The sequence below is a fragment of the Doryrhamphus excisus genome, chromosome 14 (assembly GCF_030265055.1).
Source record: "Doryrhamphus excisus isolate RoL2022-K1 chromosome 14, RoL_Dexc_1.0, whole genome shotgun sequence".
Lineage (NCBI taxonomy): Eukaryota > Metazoa > Chordata > Actinopteri > Syngnathiformes > Syngnathidae > Doryrhamphus > Doryrhamphus excisus.
Window position 1 is genome coordinate 11,210,372 of NC_080479.1, and position 25,459 is coordinate 11,235,830.

Here is a 25,459-nt window from a genome sequence, read left to right on the forward strand (position 1 = left end):
TCATTAGATAAATGGGAATGATTTATGGGCCTGCCTGTGCCCCTGCAAAGACATTTTGGTTCATGGTGGCCATGTTTGCCAACCAATCTTGATCAATTTTTACACATGTGAGCTTGGCAGTCCCCTAGAGGTATGTACCAAATTTGGTGCTGATACAGTGGAAGTTACATCCGACTATTGTGGTGTATTTGTCAAAAAATAAATAAATACAGGCAAAGGCAGTACAGTAAGGGTGCATTTTCTTGCCACATTTTTTTGTGCAGCAGCTCAGGAGATGAAGAGCTTGCTTACGCACACAAATGCAGTCATGTGACACTACATAATAAAAGAACACAGAACACAGACGTAGCGGTTTGTTTTTTTTGATCTATCAGCAGTGTGTCGAGCTTTCAAGTAGACACCCTACTTCCAATAGATGCCTGGTCGTCTCTGCAGTTGAGTGATGAGCAAAATGACACTATTATAATAGTATTCCAGTATGTGATGTGTTGCAGACATTCATAATGGAAAAAACACCATGACAATAACATCTCATTGTGGTTTTTGATGTTTCTCTCGCTTCATAAAATCTATTTTAAGATGCCGTATGGGATGAAATTACGTGCTAAGGCCACCACACTACAGCACATGTGAGGTTGGGGTGAAGAACTGTGTGTCTTTTTTTTTTTTTTTAAAGAAAAGAAGACGACAGTCAAAGGTTTTTGACTGAAAACGTGTCAAGTGCGCATAAACGCCCGAGTGCGCAGACAGAACTCATGCACAAGTACAAGCCACAATGACACATCCCAGCCAGTGTTTCAGGTTTCCTTATGACAATAATAAAACGCGTGGCCGGGGAAAAATGAGAGCCTGGTCTGTGTAGGACACGTGGACAGCCAACTCCTCACTTGGAACGCCGTGGCTTCTTTTTTTTTTCCTTTTTTTTCCCTCACTCTCTTACTAAACAACTGGAGGCATTTGTCTTCATCTGTCATTAGACGCTTCTGTAGTTTGTGACTTATTGGAATTCCAGTGAATGTGAATGTGAGAGTCTAATTAGGGCTTCATCAGCACTGCAGGTATGCTGATGAACCTGTCCCACTCTCTTGCCACAAGTATACTGTATACACTGTATACTGTATATACGACACCTGGTCTATTAATATGCAGGAAGTAAAAATGGTAGAAAAGATTGAGTTGATTCTGCTGAGACGCTAAATTCATATTCGTGGAAAATTGCCACCATGTATAATGACATATGTGTTCCCTAAAAAGGCAACTGTACAACATTTGCACACATTGCATATCTACCAAAGCATTTTTCACATGACTGTATGTCCCGCCGTCTCATTCTGGAGCATCTTCACGCCTAGCTGCACGCCTCATGGTAGGTCGCAATGAATCATGGCCAAGTTTGAAGCTTATCGCCACTGCTGACTTGCCCGTGATGGATAACAGATGTTTTGGTAAAGGTTACAGTGACAGCTCCACTCCCACAGCTCACACAATTGTCATCCAGGCTTCTCGCTTTAGCTGTAAGTGTGATCCAGTGACTCAGACAGACAGAGTTGCTGGCTTTGAGATGAGCGGAAAAGCCACAGATGTCGTCAAAACAATTAAAAAAATAAGTGCCAAGTGGATGACAGAAAAAGAAAGCACAAGATAATGCTGCGTAATTCTATACTGCTGTAAACTACAACCACAACAGTAACAGTTATAATGTGCATCTTTCTGACAGTGTCAATCAGAGCTAATTATCTGTTTGGGACAGCTCTTGTAACTCAGCCCAATTGAATTATGGCCTGTTCCATTTCTATGGTTTTCCCTTATTTTCTCCCACGCAGAGGCAATCAATTTAATTGTCTTTCTGGGTGCATTTATTGTTGTATGCTGAGTGCTTCTTAGCGCTAATTTAGATTTAGTTTGATGACCTTGGCTGATGTCGCCATCATATTTTCATGCACGTTTATTCGCTGGAGACACAGACAGTGTGGAATGATAATGATTGTGACCCTGGACGTGGGTTAGCCTTGATTGTTACCACCAAACTCCACACAGCACCGCAACCCCGCAGGGTGGGGGCAGAGGTTGTGTTTCACTGTCCTGCCCTGTCCTCACCTCCTTATGCTTTTAGCGGGAACCCTCCCCCTTTGTGATGGTCCAGAGGATTTTACAACTGCACGCAAATTTAGGATTTATTCACATAGTTTTCCTCTATCCGCCGCCTGTTGACATGCACATGGGCAACGCGAGTACATAAACAAGCTATTAAGGTTGCCGTTATCCTGTTAACCTGATTACACATCTAATATGCACAATATAATTACCATTTTATAATTAAAAAATGAGTATTTTCTTATAGAAAACCTGTTTACTATGTTTGACTTTCCAAATACGTTTTCTTAACATTATTAGAGCCCTCCAGACAGCCCTAACACCCCTAGAGTCACCTTTACACTCATAGTACCCAATATAGTAGACATAATAAGAGTAAATAAGCCATTTAAGAAATAAATAAGACCTGTGCTTGTGTGTGTTGACATGAATGTGTTCTCTTCGGGAGCAGAGTGAGTGGTGACAGGAAGTGACGTTGGGAGTTCACAGTTGAGTTTCATCAATGCCATGCCGTGCATGTTTTTGGAACCCGGAGAAAACCCACGCACGCAGAAGAGATGCCCTTGCAGGGAATTGAAACAGAGTCTCCTATCTGTGTGGCCTGCATGCTAACCACTCCATCGTGCTAACCACCGTGCAGCCTCTTCTTAAAACTGAAACTTCAAATGCAACTTAAAATTGCCTGTACAATGAATGAAGGTAGAAGTTTTTTTCCATTATTTTCCTTATAATTGGTTGTGTTTGACCTTAGGGGTGCTACTGCAGGGGCTACCATGCAATAAATGTCAACAAGAGTAAATAAAGCACTATTTCACTGCTTTGTTAAAGGTCATACATAGGCTTTTTCCTTGTTCAAGCGTGGACACAACAAGGTTAGGTATCAGTGCAGTGTTATCTGTGTCCATATCAGTTAGTCCTAAGTGCTTTCCATGTCGTGACCTGAATACCTCATGGCTGAAACCTCGCCAGCGGCTCATTAACATTCCATTACAACTCTAATCACTACTGCAACGTGGACGTGGGTGCATGTGTGTGTGTCTGTGCGTGGCAGACAGAGAGCCAGAGGTCATACACGTGCCGTGCGGCCACTGAGGACACAGTGAAAGTGTGCGGTGCGATGTCCAGTGCCAGTGGACAGCCAGTGCAATGATGTGTGTGAGGAGTTGGATCGGTTTCTTGTCGATCTTCTGCACATCTCATTGAGAGGTTTTATGTGTGTCCAAAAAGGGATTGTTATGATTTAGGGAAATGTTTGTTCACTCCTCACAACACCAATAAACCACGATGCTTTTTTCCCTTTCCCCCTACAGAAAGACTATATAATTCCAATGGGCGTGACTTGAGAAGGGCGCTGTTCTCACTAAAGCAAATCTTTCAGGTAATGTGCACCGACTGTAAATGCTACTTGTCACACAGTTGAGTTTGTTGTTATGGTTGCATAACCCTTTGGTTACTGTGGCTGCCTCCATGATGACAAGGATCATCAACGTGGCATTTCCCTGTGTTTCATTTCGTGCTATATGCATGTGTGTGTCATTGTTTATTTGTTTGACACATGCTTTTGACAAAGTACATTAAGGAACCCCAACATGATCACATTAAATGTAAGGAGTAGGAAGAAGCAGATCACAAATCATCACCAACTAGACCGCATTGCCATTCGATTATCTATTTGGTGACTTTAGCTGGTTTTATTGGTTGTCTCATATGAGATAGCAAAGCAGGAAGAACAAATTGCACCTGGTGTTGACTGTTTTGTTTGTTAAGCAGGCAGCACTTTACTGCCTCCTGCTGGGAGGTCATAACAATGTAATGTTTTTTTAGTCATCTATCATGTGTTTAGAATCTCTTCTAAACTATTATGTTGTCATTATCTGCATGGCAGGATGACAAAGACCTGGTCCATGAGTTTGTGATTGCTGAAGGTTTGACGTGTCTCATCAAAGTGGGAGCAGAAGCGGACCAGAACTACCAAAACTACATTTTAAGAGGTATAACAGTAGAAAATAATGGAAGAAAATTCACCATTACTTTTCAGTTTCACTTCCAACATTAAAGATACTGTAACATTCCAGTCACGGACTCCACAAACTTAAGGCGTGGATCATCTTTCCATAATGATGGAGTGTTTTGGTCTGCCATTAACGGCCTAATGGCTGCCTGTAGATGCAGCCACGTGATGCCGCTGCAAAGGGGCAGCTCACGGCACTTTAGCGCAGTGGTCTGTGCCCCCCATGAGAGAAACTCGCCGACCTCTCTCCACAAAGATCATTCATCCAGAAATAAAAACACAGCAGTGAGCGGCACATATGACGCTTTGTTTTTAGAAAACGTGCAGAGCTTATGCTGGTGTGCTTTACAGCTGGTGGTATATGTGATGTCAACATGACACAAGGCCTCAAATATGCATTGAAAAGCATACTGTCATCATATAGCCATCATTGTAAAACGCCGTTTAAGGGTCAATTTAAGGTGTGTAGGGAAGCCTGCTACAACCATTCGTGCGATTTAGTTGCTGTGTCGATCCAAAACAATGGATAAATAAAGCAAAGCCTGGTCAGAGGTGGTGTCATGTCCACAAGGAAGGAGGTTTTTCCTACATGACGTCACGAAAACCCCTTGACTTCAAAACCAACTGTTTGAGAGCCTCTTTTCTCAAAAGTGGAGCACTCCATCAAGCGATGATAGATTTTTCTCGTGTTTGGTGCTTTGGACACTGTGACAACATCATTAAGAAGCCAGTTTTGCATATGAAACAAACTTATGTCTTCATGTCCTGTTTTCAGCTCTGGGACAGATCATGCTGTATGTTGACGGCATGAACGGCGTCATCGGCCACACTGAGACAATCGAGTGGCTTTACACTCTGGTGGGCTCAAAGGTAAAACTTGTTTGTGTTAAATAATTCACATATACTGTATATATGATAGAGCAAGGCCAAACATGTACCCCGAATGTGTTGCCTCTTGCTGTGATTTTTCTGACTGTAAAGCACAACCTCTAGGGGGCCCCACCAATACTATTTATAGTCATGACTGATACTTTGTTGTCGTGTATACATCCTTCCTGCGTTTTATCCCCTGTCCTCTAGTTTCGTCTGGTTGTAAAGACAGCGATGAAACTGTTGCTGGTCTTTGTGGAGTACTCCGAGTCCAATGCGCCACTGCTCATACAAGCCATTGCTGCAGTGGATGCCAAAAGAGGTGCACAGGATCTCATCTTTCATTTTCTATGTATTGATTATGCAGTTTGTCTAATGTATGAATTCATGTGTTCAGGTTGCAGAGCATGGTCCAATGCTTTGGAGATCTTGCAGGAGAAAGATGGCGTGGACACAGAGCTGCTCGTCTATGCCATGACTCTCATCAATAAGGTATTTCTTAAGGCTTCTCTTCTATTCTCGAAAGGGAGTCATTTCTTTGGTATGTCTTTTGCAGACACTGGCAGCCTTACCTGATCAAGATTCCTTTTATGACATGGTGGACGGTTTGGAGGAGCAAGGAATGGAGACGGTAACACAAAGACACTTGGGTCGGAAAGGAACTGACTTGGACTTGGTTGAGCAGCTCAACATCTACGAGGTTTGGAAACCATGGAAAGTAATCATCCAGAGTGTCGATTCTATCTAACGAATCATAAATATTTGTACACCAGTCCACGCTTCGGCACGAGGACGGAGACGACGACACCCAGCCTCCACCAACGGGACGAAGGGATCGTCGGCGAGCGAGCCTCGGGGGCGGCGATAAAAGGTGCGGCTTGGAAAGGAGGCGGAGCCGCAGGGCTTCCCTTGGACGATCCGGACAGGCATCCCCGTGCAGCCCTGCATCCCCCCAGAGGGCGGGCTTCCATCCTTTTAACAGATCGAGAAATGAAGAGCTGAATGAGAGGTGAGTTGACCCACGGAAGATGCCGACAAAGGGGGGGATTGACAGATAGAATTCATTTACCATTGTTTTGTACCCACACTTTCTGCCCCAGAGCACCCTCAGGTGACCTTCCACCCATGTAAGTTCAAAGGTCACTGAGTTCACTGAAAGGAAGAACTTGCTGCACTTTCACCTTCTTGTTGTAGTGGTTTGGACACTGTATGTCAGAGTGGACAAACTGCGGCCCACGGGCCACATCACTTTAGCACTTAGTTGTTTCCGTTTTGTTGCACCGTGAGCAAGTATGTCATTCTGCTTGATGCCAACATATACAGACCAGTTCGCCCACCCCTGCTGTTTTGTAGTGCTTAATCAAATAACAGCTGAACAACCATTAATTCCCCCAACATACACATGAATAAACAATGCTACCAGCTACTCATAAGAGTCAGCCATCTTCCACTAGTCAACGTTACCCTAATTGTCAGCATCCAACAGCATTTATGGTGTATCTGTGACAGCCGTGCAGGTAAGTTCCAATGTGTGTGTTGGTGATAAGGGTGATGGTATAATGTTGTCCAGAACATAAGGCCCTATTGTGGTCGTCTTGTTTGTTTATCATTATCTCATCTAACCATCTGTTCACTCACTCTATCACGTATACTTTATTCATTGCGTGAATGCTGAATTAAATGTCCACACTGATGCTATACAGTCATTTACGATTAAACATTGTTGGACTTTTTATAAAAAATGATACATCAATGATGATGATCATCAGAGAATCATAGCATCTATGAAGTGATCAGATTTCTATGATGTCATCACCTATGCAGTTCACAGCCACTAGATGACGTAGTTACTAGAGGACGTAAAGTCCACCATTTCTCAGCATTCATGCTCTTTCTTTGAGATTGTGTAGATTGAAATAATCCATCAAGTGTCCTGTTCACATAACCATGCCTTCACGTCTCACCCCCCATGCTTCCATAGAGAAGAGGAATGTGAGGATGGAGGGATAAAGAAGTACGAAGAAGATGAGCCTCCCATGACTGAGTCTGAATCGGATGAAAACGATGAGGCTTTTTTAGTGTCTAGTCAGAGTAGCAACAGGTATAATAGGACTGTGCTCTTCAAAACTATCTGAAGACTTCCACTTTTTACCATTGGGGTTGGTTTCCGGTCAATGGCGTGCTGTTTTATTGACTTGATGTTTATTCCTCTTATTCCTATAGCTCGGTAAGGCATCTTCCATCCATCATTCACCGTACAATCCAGTCCATCACCATTACATCCAGACCCATGCAAGATCGAGAGAATTGGAAAGAAACCCCTCCCAAAAGCCCCCTCAGTGCTCCCCCGACCCCCACGTCTCCTCCTCCTCCTCCACCCATCCCTTCCCCTCTCAGGCCCCCCTCGCTTTTGGCCTCCCTGTTGGCCAGGAAGAGGGTCATCAGCACCGTCCCGGCCACCAAGGAGATCAGCCCACCGTCACGTGGCACCTCGCATCCTTCCCCCGAGTGCCCGCCCTACCGTCCCCACACGCCGTTCCACCTCTTCTCCTACGACCTGGATGAAGGGACGTCACCCCGTGTGGAGACAGATAATATGGCGTCTCCAAGGTCAGAGGGACACCCGGATTAGACTTCTTCTATTCACTCTTGGGGCTTTTCTTCTTCTTCACCACTTCACTGCCACATCCCTTTTCCTTAAGCTTGGCACTGAAAGCCTTCCACACTTGTTAGAAAGCCTCACTTTGGTTCTCAACAGCTTCCCTCTGCCCTAGTCTTCACAAATGTCTGTTTTTTCCCCACTCTTCAACCCGTGGACCTTTATGGGCATTTTCACTCTTTCTTCACTCAATACTCTTACCTTATCTCCACTTGATCCATTCACTCTCAGCTGTGTTATCTCTGTATTCATGCACTTCCAAAAACTAGTTGTGTAGTATCTCCACTGATAAAGAGACAGGAGAAAGGAAACCAGCCTCTGACTGGTTAGTCAACATAATCTTTCTCACAGTTGCTGTATTTTGTCTTGAAGGAACGGAAGCCACTCGTCCTACTCCACACTCAGCAGCCCCTCTACGCCCACCAGTCCCAGGTGAGGTCACAAAAGAGGCCCACACATCTTTCACTGTGCACTAACTTCACATCCACACTGTCCACCCACGCCTGTCTCCAACAGTTTGTGGCTCCAATAAGCGCTATTGTATATTTTAAGATCGCACAAATAAGGTCTCCATTCTCAGTGTTCTGATAACTAGTCACCATTATTTTACCATCACGCAGGCCTCCTTTGGGGGGTCTCTTGTCCTCCTCCTACCGACAACACCAGGAGTCCTTGGCAGCCGAACGAGAGCGCCGCCGTGTGGAGAGAGAGGAGCGGCTGCAAAGGATCGAAAGAGAGGAGAGAAACAAACACAGGTGAAGACCCATCTACATATCTTAACCGGCATTTGTTTCATGTTGGAAAACAAAACTCTCAGCCTGAAGGCATCCACTGAGCTAGTCCTGCCACCTAATTTAACTAAAGAGCTCATCTTTTTGTGGTCAGAGAGGGTCAATATGTAACAATGTATTGCGGGTTGCACATTTGAATCAAAGAAACTTCATACTTGTTTGTGTGTCTGCCGCAGTCGGGACTATGTGGACAAAATGGAAGAGGCCAGGCTGGCACGGGAGGAGAGGTGAGTGTGTGCACTAAATAGGAACACACACAAATCCCGGGGGGTGAAATGTTTTGTCTGGTAGTTTGGGAAGTTTGCTAATGGTTTCATTGTTTTCAGGTCAGGTAGCGCTGTTTGCCAATTTTTTACCTTTAACTCTTTTACTGACACAGAATTTTTACCAGACATTGTGATGAGGCAGATGGGGATAATGAGGTTACATGAAGTCATGTTTGATCAAAGCTGCTGAAAAAAACTGCAGTGCCGTTATTGCAATATTGAACAGTTTTGCTGTTTACTACTCCTTCATGTTTATTTTCTGTTTATGAGTTTAACTCGCAAATGTTTACACTTTCTGCCTGTGGGCTCCTTTTCAAGTCCATGTCACTTCACCCTCTGCAGGAGTTTGTTGATTGGAACCAAATGCAGGGACGCAGTAAAGAAAATGGAAAAATACAGCGCAATTTCACGAGAAATGTATTTTATCTGCTTGGTACACATACACACAGTACTTTCTGTGCATAATCCTACTCAATTCTGGTCTTAACTAGCTCTCACATGCGGAACTAAGACGTTACATGCTTGTTTGCATACTGATGTGAACTCTTTATCCACAAAGCAGCCACAGAGACAAACGGCTATCTCAACAACTCACTATTATGAATGATTGCATTGAATGGAAGCCATAGTACATTACTCACATAGGCAGATTTTGCATACAGTGTTTCCATTTGTGCAAACATAGAGTAAACATCATCAATAGGCTCTTTGCAAACAATCCCACTCCCAGGTTCATTCACACAATACACAGTTGGCAACGCTTCTTCCTTGCACTCCACACCATGCTACGACACACACAAAGCAGTATCCAGTTCCCTAAGGCCCTCTGAAGTGGTCTGATGCTAATGAGCTGTGGACAGAAACAGCACACATTCATGGGAAAAGCAGGGAGGGGTTTGGAGGAAGGACCAAAAGGAGACGATACACTCTGAACCCTCAGTCTGGCAGGTTGGATGGTAGGAGACGGGAGAGAGAAGCCCCCTCTTCATTGAGATCTTTCATCATCCCTTTCAGGTATAAGAACGTGGAGCGTCTGGCTGCCGAGGAATACGAGAAAGAGCGCCTTCCCCGCGGGCCTAGGACTCGCTCAGATCTCGACCTGACCTTTGAGCCCTCTGAGACGTGGCCCTTGTCTTCCCGCAGCAGCACTCCATCCTCGTTCGCCTCCCAGGAGGACGGTGAGGCGGACAACGAAGCCGAGGCCGCCACCATCCCTTACGCTCCCGCTGAGGCTGGTAAGCGTTGTTAGCACTTTGGAATTTGGTGCTATTAAAATGAGTGCTTCTTCTTTTTCCTATTTGGGCTGTTCAAGTGTAAACAGGCTCAACATGAAAGGGAGAGTGAAGGGGTCAAATTGGCCTATTTTTGGGTGAACACACAGCCTCAAGGTGTGGTACAGTAGCCGGGCAATGAGGCCTCACCGTGAAGTGTTATTCCAACCCCGCCGGCATCACTGCACCAACTATACTGCGTGTGTGTTTCCATGCAAGCAGGAACTCAGTTCTTCATTTCCTGTTCCAGGTGCCACCACAACTAGGCTTTGTGTAGTTGGCTTCAGCCAAGTGTTGTTTGTTTTTCTAGTGAGCGTGCGTGCAAATGTGGGCAGATCCAAGTGCGCTGCCCAAACAGAAGTGCCCTTGAATATTAAACAAGCACTATGTTTCTGTATTGTGGAGAATAAATAAGATTGTATTTCTATACAACAGCAGAGGCCGACGACTCAGGCGCCAGTGTAGAGGAGAAAGAGGCCGGCGCTGAAGAAGAGGAGAAAAAGGAGGAAGAGGAGGAAACGCAGGAAGAAGCCGCGGCAGAGAGCGAGGAGGAAAGTGTGCAGCCGGAGCCTCAAACGGAGAAGGAGGAGGCCGAGGAGGACAGCGGCATCCTGAGCGACAAGGAGAGACAGAATGAGGAGGTGAATGAGAAGGACAACTGCTCGGCCTCCAGCATCTCCTCAGCCAGCAGCACCCTGGAGAGAGAGGAGCGAGGAAACAGCGAGAATGGTGAGTGCTTATTTATCAATTTGTTGGTAATCGCAACTTTCTTTGGCCCCGTGGTGTGTTATTTAGCAGTCGCACTCAATAAAAAATTATACAGGACCGGGAAAACGGACTAGTGTGTTACATGCAATATTGTACCAATGAAACCAGGGCGTACAAAAACCGAGGTTTGACTATACATCCTATGCATTTCATACTTCTTTCTCTCAGGTCTGAAAGAAGATGAAGTAAACCAACCGTGCAGCAAACTCCTCAACAGTAAGCTCTTCATGCTGGACATGTTGTACTCCCAAAACAAGAAGCCCTGTGAGCAAGAAGAGGAGGAGGATACCGAGAAGGAAAAAGAGGAAGTAGAGGGTGACAACAAAAAGGAGACGCACAAGGACGCTGACAGACAGCTGAGTGATGACCAGATAAGCGACAACAGGGACGACAAATCCGAGCACCGGGGGAGCATACGGCAGTTTGCCGAGCGCTTTGGAAACTTGATCAAGGACCTTGGTTGTGCCCATCCTCACCTTGACAGCCAAGAGACACTCCCTCCTCCCCCACCCAAAAAGGAATCCGACACAATCTGGGACCAGCTTCTCGCCAGCCCCCGTGAGCTACGCATCGGGGACATCAACTTCACCGACCTGACGGACGACGACGACAAGGACATACTGGATGTTGTTCTGATGCGCGGATGTGGCGACCTGCCACCCCCGCCTCCTCCCCCTCCTCCTCCTCCATTCAGCGCACCCTTCACACCGCCCTGCAATGCACCTTTCCCTCCGCCCCCGCCCATGGTCACCAGCTGCCCGCCACCCCCGCCCTTGACAGGGATGACGCTGCCTCCCCCACCACCTTCATTTAATATGCCGATACCTCCTCCTCCTGAGCCTCCTCTCTTCAACAAGAAGAAGAAGACGATCAGGCTATTCTGGAGTGAGGTAAGACAAGGACACGAGTAGGAGCACTATGGCCTGAGTGCCAAATATGGCCGGCAGGAGTGTTTAATCTGGTCTGCCGTGCAAAGAAAAATGGGTCAATCATGTTGTCAACTGATAGATTATTATTTTCTTAGCTGCATAAAATTAGCATCATAATCACCTTTTTCTTACCTATCCATTTCACTGGTGTGAGTGACGGGAGAAAAGCTCAGACCTGCATGGGAAGAAGTCAACTTTTTTTACATATCGTCATTCGGCTGTGTGTCTTGCTCAGGTGCGGCCAACAGACTTGCCAAGCGGGGACTACAGGAGAAACGGAGACTCCCTTTGGTCCAAACTTGATTCAGTCAAATTAGACACAGCAAAACTGGAGCATCTGTTTGAGTCCAAGTCCAAAGAAATGCCCGTCACTAAGGTAAAGTAGGTCTACTTCTAAGATATTTAAAGGTTAAGCCAGGTCATGTGTGTTCTGATCCAGTTTTTGAGGGTCCATAAAGTCTCAAAACAAGAAAGACTCACGTGTGGCCTCACACGCTTTGTCTTAACATAACATTGTTAACATTGCAGCTACCATAGCTCAGTCCTGTTAAGCTGTCAGTCGGTGAGGGGTGTCCTCACTGTCAGCGACCACCATAGCTTCAAAGACACGGATAAACTGGGGTCGCTCTCCTTTAAAAGTGGACGCATGATTTTGCACTGAAACAAATCAATTCACACACTGCTTGTTTTTCAGAAGTACTGAGTATTGAGTACTCCATCTAATGGGGCATCGGAGATATATTATAGACACAGGTGGTCCTCGGTTTACGGCATTCCTAGGTTCGTGGTCTTGCAAAAACATGATGGTCGAATTGAGCCAAAACAACATCAACGAAGTCAAGTCACACACACAAATCACAAAACTTCTTTAACAGTACATATTACTGCCAGGTTGCTGACCATAACAACTAGGCAGTGTAGTGGTATTATTATTGAGATGGAAAGGTGAGAGTGCCTGGGCTTTTTTTTATTACTGTTTCATTTAAGTCTTGTATTTAGTGTTTTATTACTCTAGTTTATGTCCATATTTTATGTTCTGTGGACAATATGTGTGACATAGGTACGGGAGTATGCTGGAGCCTATCCCAGCTGACTTTGTGTGAGAGGTTGGGTACACATTGGGCAGGTTGCCAGTCAAAAACAACCATTCACACTCACATTCATACCTATGGACAATTTAGATTCCATTTGTGTCATGTATTTATAATACGTAGCTAAATGGGACATTATCTTTGCAATGGAGGAATTATTAACAGCTCTTGGATCTCACTGGTTTTTGCAAATGTACCTAATGAAGTGTCCACCGGCTATATGCCCTCCAACTAAAACTTCTAGTCCTCCACAGCTGCAGACAATATAAGCAGCATGGCGATGATCCCTTAAATCTTTACAAGCCCAATAAAGGGGGACCACACGAGGGAGACCCAGCGGTGACCCTCTCGCTATGTTTGCCATGTCTCCTACAGAAAACGGCAGCAGACGGCAAACGTCAAGAGATCATCGTGTTGGATTCCAAGAGGAGCAACGCCATCAACATCGGCCTGACCGTGCTGCCACCTCCTCGCACTATCAAGACGGCCATCCTCAACTTTGACGAATACGCGCTCCACAAGGAGGGCATTGAGGTACAAAAACTCAACATCACGTGTTTTCCTCAGTGTTTCATGACTTCTCCAACCCCAACAGAAAATCCTCACAATGATCCCCACGGAGGAGGAGAAGCAGAAGATCCAGGAGGCTCAGCTGGCCAATCCTGACGTCCCGCTGGGCTCGGCTGAGCAGTTCCTGCTCACTCTGTCGTCCATCAGCGAGCTCTCTGCCAGGCTTCAGCTATGGGCTTTTAAGATGGACTACGAAGCAACCGAGAAGGTCTGTAGATAGCTTCAATCTTACTCAGACATTTTGCAGAATCCGACTTGGTGGGAACAGTTTTGGTTCTAAAGGGAACAACATAAGGTCCATAGAATAGATGTTGGTGTTGTGTCCCAATACCTTTGGTCATATTGTGTAAAACGTGCACATTTACTACTTGAACAAACTCTTAAAGTAAATGTGCACCGGGAAAATGTGTTCTGCATCTGTGAAGCTATTAATGTAAATTACCTCACAAAATTTATTAGCAACATCTTGTCTTCCTCCGGCATACAACACGTAGACTTCAAAGTTCAAATATACACAACGAAAACCCATCTTCCCATGCTACCTTGTAAATTTTACCATTTGCTCAGTGACCTCAATCCGGCACCTGTTACCATCTTGACATCAAACAGCGGTGTTATTTGTTTCCACTAACAATACAAACGTGTGTTGTGGCACCCGCAGGAAGTAGCAGAACCGCTGCAGGATCTAAAGGAGGGGATGGAACAACTGGAAAAGAACAAAACTCTCCGTTACATCCTCTCCACGCTGCTCACCATCGGAAACTTCCTCAACGGAACCAACGTGAGTCGGGATTGTTACTGGGTCATGTCAGATCAAAAGTTATATAAAACGCCACTTTGTCATCATTTTAAACATAAATACACATAATTATATGTGCAAAGTGTACTTTTTTAAGGAAATGAGGAAGTCTGTTATCACTGTGGATGAGTGCCGCATGCCACACAGCTAGGAGACCCGAGTTTGATTCCACCCTCAGCCATCTCTGTGTGGAGTTTGCATGTTCTCCCCAGCATGCGTGGGTTTTCTCCGGATGAATGTGGGTGTGAATGGTTGTTTTGTCTATATGTGCCCTGTGATTGGCTGGCGACCAGTCCAGGGTGTACCCCGCCTCTCGCCCAAAGACAGCTGGGATAGGCTCCAGCACCCCTTGTGAGGATAAGCGGTACAAAATGAATAAATGAATGAATGAATGTTATCACTGCACGTTTTTATGGCTTAACACAGCACCAAACATGATCTTTTCTACTGTGCAGTTGCATCATCACCTCTTTTTGCCTCTTAACCCAAAAGTACATATGATAGCAAATAAGTTAATATCATCACTTTATTTTAATATTTCTACTTTGTTCTCATAAAAATCCCTTTTCATGTTTCTTGTTGTTTTTGTTCATTTTTTTGTTAAATGGTATTTTAAAAATGTGTCGGGGACAGTCATGGGCCGCAAATGGCCCCCAGGTTTCACATTGGACAACCGAATGTCAATTGTGACTAGCTGTCTGCAACCTACTTTTGAGTCATCAGTTGACAATCACTGGTCCAATGGGACAGACTTCTATGTCATTAACTGAGGTTGAAATCAAAATGAGACGTTGGTTAAGTGGTCCTGAATGTTGGAATTCCATTCAGGATGTTATCTGCCTTCTGCAGCTTAAATCCTAGCTAGTTTTATGTGCATTTTCTACTCAATTAAGTGTAAATACCATATGTCCAGGCTAAAGGTTTCGAGCTGACGTACTTGGAAAAAGTGCCAGAAGTGAAGGACACGGTCCATAAGCAGTCTCTGCTTCATCATGCCTGCTGTCTGGTGGTGGAGAACTTCCCTCAGAGCACGGACCTCTACTCTGAGATCGGGGCCATCACTCGCTCTGCAAAGGTAGTACGCACTTCATGGTTGTGTTCGGCTCGCCACCGTTAAAACCAACGGTCATAACCAACCTCGCCCTCGTTGTCAGGTGGATTTTGACCAGCTGCAGGAGAACCTGTCCCAGATGGAGCATCGCTGCAAGGCATCGTGGGACCACCTGAAGGTGATCGCTAAGCACGAGATGAAGCCTCAGCTCAAGCAGAAGATGTCGGACTTCCTCAAAGACTGCGCTGAGCGAATCATCATCCTCAAGATAGTCCATCGCAGGATCATCAACAGGTGGCGCTTGCTTAGAACACATAAATATACGTTTTACTTAATAATGATGTAGCGTGCATGAAAAAGTAGTACAGTGGTAGCTGAAGTTTCTGGATGCTCATTCTTCCTTTCCTCTTCCTCTCAGGTTCCATTCATTCCTGTTGTTTCTGGGCCATCCAGCCTACAGCGTGAGAGAGATCAGCGTGCACAGATTCAGTAAAATCCTCAGCGAATTCGCCCTGGAGTACCGGACCACTCGAGACCGCGTGTTGCAGCAGAAACAGAAACGAGCCGACCACCGCGAGCGCAACAAAACCCGGGGGAAGATGATCATGGATGTTGACGCTCCTGTGAGTTGTCGCCACCACCCTTTATTTTGGTCTCCTCTTTCTTCCTCTTTTAAATGTCTCCCCTTTTCTCTTCATTGTGCGTTTCCTCTTTCTGTCACCTGTAGTCTGATGATGAAGAGGAGAGCGAGGTACCAAGTAGTGTGTGCCTTTCTCCTGCATGTGTGCAATATTTGTGCATGACATTTTGCTTCACACTGTCCCTTCAGATATCAAAAGAATAATATTTGCATCAATTGCGTGTAGATAAAAACAAACCAGCAGACAAATATATTCCGTAACAGCATGCACCCCGATGTAAGTGAGTTTTGCCCATTATCTTGGCATGCAGTGTGGGCGGTATGGGTCCAGCAGCGCCCCTATTGGCAGCCAGGAGAGCGAGCAGCCTCAAGGTTTAGGCCACGCCGAGGATGCAGCAGAACATGAGCACATGAAAGCAGTGCTGAGAACCAGCATTGGCAACGGAGGCGGGGACAAAGCGGGCAGCGGTGTCGTACCGGGGCTACGCACACGCACCAGATCACGACCAGGACGGGGAGGTGAGGTTGATCCAAGGATGACGTGTTTTATTCATTTCAGATTCCATTTGTATTCTCATTCAATTTTTCCAACAAAATTCAGGGGCGAGCTTGCGGGCGCGGACCCCGGCGGTGGAGGACGCTCAGGTGTGCGGGGACGACGCCGCTGACGAGATCATGGAGCGCATCGTGAGGTCCGCCACTCAGGCTCCAGGAAGTAGACCACAGCCACGAGAGAGGAGGAGGTCCAGGGCCAACCGAAAGTCATGTAAGAACTGTGCACAATAACAACACAAGCAAATATTATTATTATTTTCCAACAATCCCAGCCATTTTTTACAACAATTTTGACTGATCTTTCAAGGCAAATAGAATATTGTGTTTCGTGGCTATGTAAACTTTCAACAGAAAAAAGTCTGTTTCTACCTTTTTCCGTTCTTAAGTAAGTTCTAATAGAACACAGGTTAGTTTCAGGAAAATATCTGTTCCCGACTAAAAAAGGGAGAGAAAAACATGTTTTTGTGTAAAGCTACAATTCAAGCATAACTTTCACTTTGACACAAATACTTTTTACTGTTGTGACAGCTCAAATATTTAAAAACAAGATATACCAACATAAAAAACTCAAAACAGGGGTTGTTTGCATCCAAATAACAATTTATTTACAAATATAACGCCATTTACTATTTACAATTTTCACATTTGGAACTGAACTATGTGTATGCACACGTGCAAGCATGCAAGTGTGTGTATAGTATGACCTTCTGCACGCAACACTCCTCGGCGATCTCCCACTCCACTTCCTCCTTCCTGTCATGTGTGATTTTCCCTTCACTTGATCCCTGCCAAGCTCTTATGAAATGCACTTCTGCCATCTTGTGGCCGTTTTTATGGCTTCAAATTGCTACTTAGTAGAGAGTTGCATCATCAAGACATTGTTGGAAAGGGGCGTTCAGGTTTATAAATGTATTGAAAGAGTCAAGCTTTACTTTAAGAGGTGTAGCAAAGCCTGCCGCATGCAAAATCTGGACAACTCTCTAAAAAAATGCAAAAAATCAGAAATGAATGGAGGGCTGGTTATTACAATACAGCCTGTCATAGCAACTCTGCTATTAATAAATGAATTCAAGAGACACAAGCATCAGCGTGATGGCTTGTCTTCTCTCCTTGCAGTGAGGCGGACCCTAAAGAACGGTTTGACCCCAGAGGAGGCGCTGGCCTTAGGGTTAACCGACACTGCAGACCCGCAGATGTAATCACGCCCCTCTGATGGTCCATCCCCGACCGGCTGCCTTTGCTCTTTTTTGTATCCTTGCACCAAGCAGAAGCGACACAGGTTTCTGTCAGCTGCTAACCTCTGCCGGATGTGTCTGAGTGATGATGTCAGTGTTTGTTCTTTTTTTTTAAAATAATGCACAAGGATGATCAATTGGAACTTTATTTATAGAGCTTCTATTTTTGTGTCGCTGTGATGTCACCCGTTCCGCATCATCTTCAAGCTGTGAACTTTCCACCCAAAGATGAATTTATTATCACTTCCGCCCACTTCCAAAGTACCTTAAGAAATGGAGATCACCTTCAAATAGTCTGATCGTTTGTGTAAATATACATGTGTGAAGAGTAGGAAAGGTCTTCAATTGGATTTGTGCCTTTCTAGCCAAAAGGGACAACGCTGTACTGTTTATTCACCTGCTTCCTCCATTGGACTTTTTACTATTTATTGGAAAAGCTTTGTAATCCGTGATATTTTGCACCTTACTAGCCGGTGCAGCAAAAAAGGACATTTGTAAAGTGTAAAAAGACAAAATAAATAAGCATTTTTTTCTACGTGTATAAAAGTATTTGACATGCCAGACACTTTCAAGTGGTGTTAGTATTGTGCATGTCTCGTGCGCTTCATGTTGTGTATTGTTTTGTAGAAATGTGTATCATAGAAGAAAAGAGGCTATTCTGTGAAATGTGATGAAATGTAGATACGCTCACACAGAGGGAAGGATGCTTTTTAGGGCTGTTACTTCTTGTTACTTTTTGCTCTCATGGCGCTTTTATGAACTTCATGCGAGACCTTCCGGGGTAGATGAAGGTCCGTCGGAAGGCTCTCTCACTGGGAAACGTTACCACATGAAATGTCATGGCGTGAGTTGGCCGTGAAGTCGCATTGTTTCACTTGAAATGCTGTTTGTACACATTCTACAAAAATAAACACTGTGTGGGGGGGTAATACCAATATTGGTGTTTTATTATCTTATTTATTCATGACCTTTGCAGCAATTGTTATGTTAATATTGTTTTATTTGTTCAAAACACACTACAAAGAATGTGAGGGGTCGTGTTTTTCAATCTTGCTTTTGCACTTATTTCATTTAAGTATTGTAGGGTTTTTATTACATCTTACAATTTTATCCAATTTAATAATCAACTTATTGAATAGAAAAAAATCAACCAATTTTTCCCCAATTTATTAGCATTATTATTTAATATTATTTATTTTACTGCTGTTGACTACTGCAGAAAAGAAAAAAAAGTTACGATTATGTGTTGGATTTATTCTACTAAATGTATGTATATGTTTGTTTTAAGCAATTTAGATCTAACATTTAGCTTTATTTTATTTACATTTTTTGAATTTATTCTAATATTTATTTTTGTCATTCTAATAAAGTAGAGAAATAAATTATATAAATTAAATAAATATTAAATCAAATATTAAATGACTTATGTTGAATTTTCAGACAATTTTCCTAACATTTTCACAATTTATTAATTATAAGATGTATTATTTATATTACTAAATAATTTTGTTTAATCCTTTTATTCTACTTTGGGTGGGGCTAATTTTGTCATTTTAACTACACATGTTGAGTGCTATTGAACTATCCAAATCTTCTAAAGTCTACGGCTTGTATGGGAGGTCATACTTGTTAGATAAATCATGGCGAAGAACATGACTCTGTTGTGGCATTCTGGCTCTGCCCCTTGCTGGAGAGTTCTGATCGCCCTGGAGGAGAAGAACCTGCGTGGATACAACCAACAAAGGCTCTCCATCTACAAAATGCAGCACAGGTCGCAGGAGGTCCTGGAGATTAACCCCAGAGGGCAAGTAAGTTCAGCTTTAATGACCTCTGAAGATGCAAGCTTGTCAACTTTCAACACTTTCTTGATTGAAGCTTCCTGCCTTCAAACACGGCAACCTCCTCCTGAACGAGTCCTACGCTGCGTGCTTCTACCTGGAGGTAAAACGCTCAACTTTGGAGTGTTCCCTGTGTTGTGTTTGTTCATTTTTTTTTAAATAACAGAGCCAGTTCAGGAAGCAGGGAAACAAGCTGATGCCAGACTGTCCTGCAGAACTTGCTATGATGTACCAACGCATGTTTGAGGGCATCACACTCTACCACAAGATCCGTAAGTTAACAGTGGTTGCTCAAAAACTGTTAGCCCAAGTTAAAAAGAAAACATGCATGCCGGGTCACCAACACCAACTCTGTAACTTCCTGCCTGCTAAACATGGATATACTTTGTCACTGTAATTGTTTTTTGGGTGAATTACAGCAAGTAAATCCCTTGCAATTTCATGAACAAATGATCCCTGTTTTGTGGTTTACTATGGTGGAATATTAATAAAAAAATAGGTATCATATTCTGGCCAATAGGAGTCAGTGATATATATAGTGAAAAGAAGCTCTCATCTCATTCCATGTGGAAGTGGTATTTTCTCAAGTTTAGTTTTTAGTTTTGAAACCATTCTCCAGTTGCCATGGAGATGACCATGAACGGCATGAACAGGTGGTTGGCATGTTGGATTGCTGTCTCCATCTTCCCAGTTCTGCCATACACCAGGGCAACCCCTAATGTAACCAGCAAGAGACCTGTCGGCCAATGTCTTTATCCTCTGTACCAATAGACCTCAATAATAAAGACCTTCCCTTGCAGGATGCTTGATCTACTACCCCCGGAAGAACCCAGAAGACGAGCAAGAGAACAATGCAGTGAGGATAATGGAGAAGGCTTTGCGTGAGGAAGTCAACCTGTGGGAAGGATACATGAAGAAGGTCATGGAGATGAACACATTCGGGTATGAAGATCAGTTTGTCTTAACTCTCACTTCCGCCTTGCAGGAGCCCAAACCTTTCCTGACAGGACAGACCTTTTCCTTGTCTGATGTGACCGTTTATCCAGCCATGGCCCTGCTCTTCTATGCTGGGTGAGTGGGAAGATTGTTTCCAGTGGATGAGAAGGGACCAACACATTTTGCTGTTGTCTCAATGATTTTTCCAGGTTGCCTCTTGAGCGTTACCCGAAACTGGGGGAGTATTACACTCATTTGAAGGGGTGGCCTAGTATCAAGACTACATGGCCTCAGAACTGGCTGAAGAACCCTGAAGGACATCATCTACTCAAACACATCTGAGAATTAGTACTTCATTTTGGGCCCAAAAGAAACATCCTAAACATAAATTTATGACATTTTTCTTGTACATTTACCAGGAGCTCATACAAAATGGGAGCAAAATCAAGTGTTATTGCATGGTATTCAATTGTTAAATGAAAAAAAATCACCTTTGTTGCAACTTCCTGTAATTTCAAACAACATTGTGAATAAATACACAGCCTCGATCCTTTGACCAAAACCTCTTTCTCTGGTTTGGTAAGTTTTTTGTTCTGTTGTTTAATTATTCATTAGTTGACCTCCAAGTTTTTCGCCTTCAGGTGAGCAATGACGTACTGTTATTTCTCCGTTGTAATTTCAGTTTTTTACTATTTTACTCGAACTTAACGACTGTCATTTTGCACCACATTAAATACTTTGTATTGTGCACCATCCGAAGTCCAGTAACTCAGAGGACACACTTTGAGATTAACAATGTATCAACCACTTTTCTCCTACTGAAGGAATACTTCACCTGCTAGAAAGTCTTTCAAGCGTGTATTACTTAATTTTGGCTCATAAATGTAAGACTCACTGGAGAACTAGTTACGGCGGAAGAATACGCGCCACGAGCAACACAAGCATGCAGAGAGTACCCCGGGCGGAAGAATACGGATACGAATACCGATGAAGAATGTCATCGCTGATTTGTTAACTATTTTGACTTCATTGTGTCTCCCATAATAAGAAACAATAGCAGAACAGGAGGTTATATATTATTTTAAGAAGTTGGTAACACCTGCAAGACATCTATAAAAGTAAGGAGTTCTATTTTGTAAAACTTTCATTGAATTATTGTATTTAATCTTTGTGTTACTGCATTTTATATGTTTTTCATATGGTCTGTGTACAGTATGAGTGACTTGGGAGTATAAATTCCGTTTCGTACGTAAACGGTTTTAGCTAACTCGACGTGTTGGAAGCGGTTTTCACGGTTTTAAAACGACATTGGAATACAACAAGATACTGTGTGGTTCACGTGCAGATAAGAACAATATGGAACTTAATCAGGGGGTGGGGCTAATAACGTGTGGCGGGACTTTTTGACTGCTCTGCAAACCGGAAGTACTGTGTGCTACCCAACCGTGATATCAGCAGGAGTGTACTTCCGGTTTGCAACACTATGCTATAAAAATGATTTAAAAGCCAAGTAATTGCTAATGGCAAAGAGTTTCTTCAGTGTTATATGACTAATGACAAAGTGATTCAAGTCATAGGGCAGCATTACAAAAGTACCTCAATTACAAGTAAACCACAATTACGTTCAAATATCTCAGTGATGATTTTGCAGGAGACCATATCCACTATGAATGGAAGGTGCCGGAAGAGGAGTGGAATGACTCTGCAGTGCAGAGAAACCGGCAAGCTGTAATTGATTAACTCAAATTGTGGAAAGGATACCTTGAGAAGGTGAAGATGAACAAAAAATTAAATATTATGCTTCTTAAACCAAGGATTAGCATTCATGAATTTGTGGAAAATGCTTAAGAACAAAGAGAATTATGCAATATATTATAATTATGCAGAATATACCAGCTGGTGGGATTTTAGTGGTATTGTAGAATCACTTTTTTACAATTTACTAAATTAGTTGTCCTGTAACCCGCTTTTGTGTCTTCCAGGGGCCTTTTTTGTCTGGACAGGCCTTTTCCTTGTCAGATGTCAGTATTTTTCTACTCATTGCCAAAGCCTTCTACTTTGAGTAAAGATTGTTTTATCTAGTAACACTTTGACGGTGGTTTCTTACATTTAAATACCAGTTGATTTTTATGTTTTATTCATTTTAGGCTGAGCGCTGATCGTTACCTGAAACTGTCTGCATATTACAATGAGTCGAAGGGTGGGCCTAACATCAAAAGCACATGGCCTCCTCACAAGAAGGGAGGACAAGCAGAAGACAGACTCAAAGATGTCTAGATGCAAAACAAACATCAATTTCTCAGTGGTAATCACCTTTTATATGACCACTCTTTGCATTGTACTTTAGTAGCATATTGTACTGTTATAACTGTTGTTTTAATGCTATAAAAGTTAATAAAAATGTACTTTTACACGATTGTGCAGGTGACTATATTGTGTATAATATTGGAAATGCACCTTAAAGTGTTTGGCTGGTAGCTCTAGTTTTTCAGTTTCTAAACTGTTCCATTATATTGAAGAAAAACATGTAATAGATGTATTTGAACGCAGATGATAAATGCACAAGAAACACAAAGCCGAGCCGGTTGTAACATTTTTATCCAGTAGGGGGCAGAATCTCACACCTGTAGTTTCAGACAGGCATGTAATTGCACTTTGAAGAAGAAGATAATCTTCTCGATTTCTTTTGTGGTGTGACTGCTTGCTACGTATCCACTTTTTGACTCGCTGTCCAGGTTGACCCACGGAAAGTTTAGACGCCATGGCCGAAAACATGCATCTGTTTTGGGGTTCCGGTTCTGCTCCGTGCTGGAGGGTAATGATCGCCCTGGAAGAGAAGAAGCTCCAGGGCTACAAGCAAACGCTACTCTCCTTCGAGAAGAATGAGCACAAGTCACCTGCTGTTTTAGCTCTAAACTCAAGAGGACAAGTAAGCAAAAAAAGAAAGAAAGCAGTGTAATTTTGTCCAATACGTTCCTAAGTGAACACAACTGCACAATCTGCCAGCGACACTTGTGTGTACCAGATTCCATTCGAAACTTACTATATTTACTCTTTTTGCAAAAAAAGAATTGGTTTGTAAACATAATTTGAACACAGTGCAAATTATCTGATGTAACGCTGTCATTCGGCTTGTTTTTCCTGTTTTTATGCTTTTGAATATTGAATTAGCTCAAGTGTCGACAGCACGCGCCTCGCCGTTTCCTTTCGAGAAACTCGCCAAACTAATTAAAATACATATTTCCATTGTGGTTTTATTTAGTAAACAAGATCGTTTTCATAAATTAATAAGTTCGTGAATTTTGCAAATAACTGTTTGAATAATAAGAAATTACATGCAATACATCCGAGTTGTCTTGAACGCAACATTAATGTTTGTCTGGTATGATGCAATATTAACGATTTTATTGCCTTAAGAAATTAACAATTAACCAGTTTTTATGCCCATGCTGCTTCAAAAAGAAAAAGTTGTTACTTGTAGTTCTTTCCCTATGTTAAATACATTTAAGAATGTTTTATTAGCATTTATTTACAATAATTGACTGTCAGCAGGTTGTCTACTTAATAATTAAATAGTAATCTTTTGCTTTTTAAAAAAAAAATTACAGCTTCCTACTTTCAATCATGGAGACATCATTGTGAATGAATCCTATGCAGCCTGTTTTTACCTGGAGGTAGGTCCGCACACACACACACACACACACACAAAAATAAACAAATATTTGTACTAAGGGGTGAGCGTGTTCAAACGTGTTTTGTTTACTTGGTTGTCAGAGTCAGTTCAAGTCTCAGGGGACCAAGCTGATCCCAGATGGCCCTGCAGAACAAGCCCTCATGTACCAGCGCATGTTTGAGGGGCTCACATTCTGCGACAAACTCTGTAAGACGTTCATTTTGATCACTGCTTCTTTTCGCATACTGAAACACACTTCTTTAGATGCAGTCATCTACTACGAGTGGTTTGTGCCTGAAGGCGAGAGGCATGACTCAGCCATGAAGAGAAACCGCGAAGCCCTCACCACTGAGCTCAAGCTGTGGGAGGGTTACCTGCAGAAGGTGTGAAGTGTGCCAGATACACAGAAACACTACTTTACTGTCCATGATGTCAATGATGTTTTTCATCATTTTGCCACTTTTTGTAGGCGGGACCCCATCTGGCTGGAGCCTCCTTTTCTTTGGCTGATGTGACCGTCTTCCCGATTGTGGGGAACCTTTTCAGATTTGGGTGAGTCGGACCTGTGGAAATATGGAGTATGTGCAAAAGTCAGGGGCATCCAAAATGCAGGCCACGGCACATTCTACAAGTATATTTAAAAAAAAAAAAATAGAAAAATCAGCAATTTTACAAGAATAAAGTCAAAATATGAAGAGAAAAAGTTATAATTTTACAAGAATAACATTTTAATATGAAGATGAATGTCATTTCAGTAGCATAGAGTTGAAATATTAAATAAATTACTGTTTGTTTTTTTTATTTGTAATCTGAAAAACAAAAGAATGACTAAAGCTGTAATTTCTGAAAAATTAGGTATGCATATCTTCTTAGCATATCTTTAGAAAATGTCAAAGTGGCCCCTACTCCCTGTCATTTGTCACCATGTGGCCCTACAGTTGTATTATACTTTGGTATTCATTTTAGGTTGTCTGCCGAGCGTTACCCAAAGCTGGCTGAATATTACGCTCTGCTGAAGGATAGACCCAGCGTCCGAGCCAGCTGGCCTCCTCACTGGCTGGAAAACCCCAAAGGAGAAGACACACTCAAAGACATCTGAGATGAACGGCGTGTAACCCAGGGGTGGGGGCCATGATATACTAATCGAACAAATGATGTTAGTATTTGTGTTGCATGTTTTTGCTCTTTTTCTAACACTTATCCTGAAGTTAGATTTGCACTACAGGTCTGATTGAACGCTCTAGCAGACTAAACAGGTTGCCCACCTCTGATCCTAATGCTTTAAGCGGTTCAACAATCTACATTCTATCGCATAGAATAGCATTAAATGCATTCACACTGTCTTAATTTGCACAACCTGTAAAAATAAATGCACATACACTTCCAAAGGTATTGTCCATCATTGACATTCA

At 43.1% G+C, this 25,459-nt stretch overlaps 3 protein-coding genes and 1 long non-coding RNA gene across 17 annotated transcripts in view; all 4 read left to right on the forward strand.

The window, feature by feature from the left end:
* fhod3a (formin homology 2 domain containing 3a) overlaps positions 1-18,553 on the forward strand; it is a 38,812-nt gene extending 20,259 nt beyond the window's left edge. For 8 of the 12 annotated variants that reach the window (XM_058046815.1, XM_058046816.1, XM_058046817.1 and 5 more), the window contains 27 exons: positions 3,405-3,472; positions 3,980-4,085; positions 4,881-4,975; positions 5,186-5,297; positions 5,373-5,467; positions 5,532-5,675; positions 5,749-5,984; positions 6,076-6,102; positions 6,957-7,076; positions 7,199-7,585; positions 8,007-8,066; positions 8,255-8,389; positions 8,602-8,652; positions 9,706-9,926; positions 10,398-10,691; positions 10,899-11,620; positions 11,895-12,035; positions 13,126-13,284; positions 13,346-13,528; positions 13,982-14,101; positions 15,033-15,194; positions 15,274-15,464; positions 15,589-15,793; positions 15,898-15,921; positions 16,122-16,329; positions 16,412-16,576; positions 17,482-18,553. In XM_058046815.1, coding sequence (XP_057902798.1) covers positions 3,405-3,472; positions 3,980-4,085; positions 4,881-4,975; positions 5,186-5,297; positions 5,373-5,467; positions 5,532-5,675; positions 5,749-5,984; positions 6,076-6,102; positions 6,957-7,076; positions 7,199-7,585; positions 8,007-8,066; positions 8,255-8,389; positions 8,602-8,652; positions 9,706-9,926; positions 10,398-10,691; positions 10,899-11,620; positions 11,895-12,035; positions 13,126-13,284; positions 13,346-13,528; positions 13,982-14,101; positions 15,033-15,194; positions 15,274-15,464; positions 15,589-15,793; positions 15,898-15,921; positions 16,122-16,329; positions 16,412-16,576; positions 17,482-17,564 — 4,514 coding nt within the window. In that variant the 3' untranslated portion in view covers positions 17,565-18,553. The remainder of the gene's footprint in view (positions 1-3,404; positions 3,473-3,979; positions 4,086-4,880; positions 4,976-5,185; positions 5,298-5,372; positions 5,468-5,531; positions 5,676-5,748; positions 5,985-6,075; positions 6,103-6,956; positions 7,077-7,198; positions 7,586-8,006; positions 8,067-8,254; positions 8,390-8,601; positions 8,653-9,705; positions 9,927-10,397; positions 10,692-10,898; positions 11,621-11,894; positions 12,036-13,125; positions 13,285-13,345; positions 13,529-13,981; positions 14,102-15,032; positions 15,195-15,273; positions 15,465-15,588; positions 15,794-15,897; positions 15,922-16,121; positions 16,330-16,411; positions 16,577-17,481) is intronic. The other 4 variants (XM_058046824.1, XM_058046823.1, XM_058046825.1 and 1 more) reach the window with 4 other exon arrangements.
* A 667-nt stretch (positions 18,554-19,220) lies between these two features.
* On the forward strand, positions 19,221-20,928 carry LOC131101545 (glutathione S-transferase A-like). Its single transcript, XM_058046808.1, has 6 exons — positions 19,221-19,408; positions 19,476-19,541; positions 19,605-19,710; positions 20,239-20,357; positions 20,424-20,509; positions 20,584-20,928. The coding sequence occupies exons 1-6, from the start codon at positions 19,241-19,243 to the stop codon at positions 20,714-20,716; spliced, it is 678 nt and encodes a 225-aa protein (XP_057902791.1). The 5' UTR covers positions 19,221-19,240; the 3' UTR covers positions 20,717-20,928.
* Positions 20,929-21,120: 192 nt separating this feature from the next.
* LOC131101546 (uncharacterized) lies at positions 21,121-22,780 on the forward strand. 3 transcript variants are annotated; one of them, XR_009119230.1, is made up of 4 exons: positions 21,121-21,492; positions 22,026-22,144; positions 22,357-22,436; positions 22,522-22,780. It is a non-coding gene; the product is annotated as an uncharacterized LOC131101546 (long non-coding RNA). The 3 variants fall into 3 exon arrangements; XR_009119228.1 differs by lacking the exon at positions 21,121-21,492 and having other exon boundaries at positions 21,818-22,144; XR_009119229.1 differs by lacking the exon at positions 21,121-21,492 and having other exon boundaries at positions 21,818-22,144; positions 22,357-22,395.
* A 242-nt stretch (positions 22,781-23,022) lies between these two features.
* On the forward strand, positions 23,023-25,435 carry LOC131101850 (glutathione S-transferase A-like). Its single transcript, XM_058047231.1, has 6 exons — positions 23,023-23,303; positions 23,983-24,048; positions 24,149-24,254; positions 24,312-24,430; positions 24,517-24,599; positions 25,014-25,435. Exons 1-6 carry the CDS (start codon positions 23,136-23,138, stop codon positions 25,144-25,146), a joined length of 675 nt encoding a protein of 224 aa, XP_057903214.1. The 5' UTR covers positions 23,023-23,135; the 3' UTR covers positions 25,147-25,435.
* The last annotated feature ends 24 nt before the right edge of the window (positions 25,436-25,459 follow it).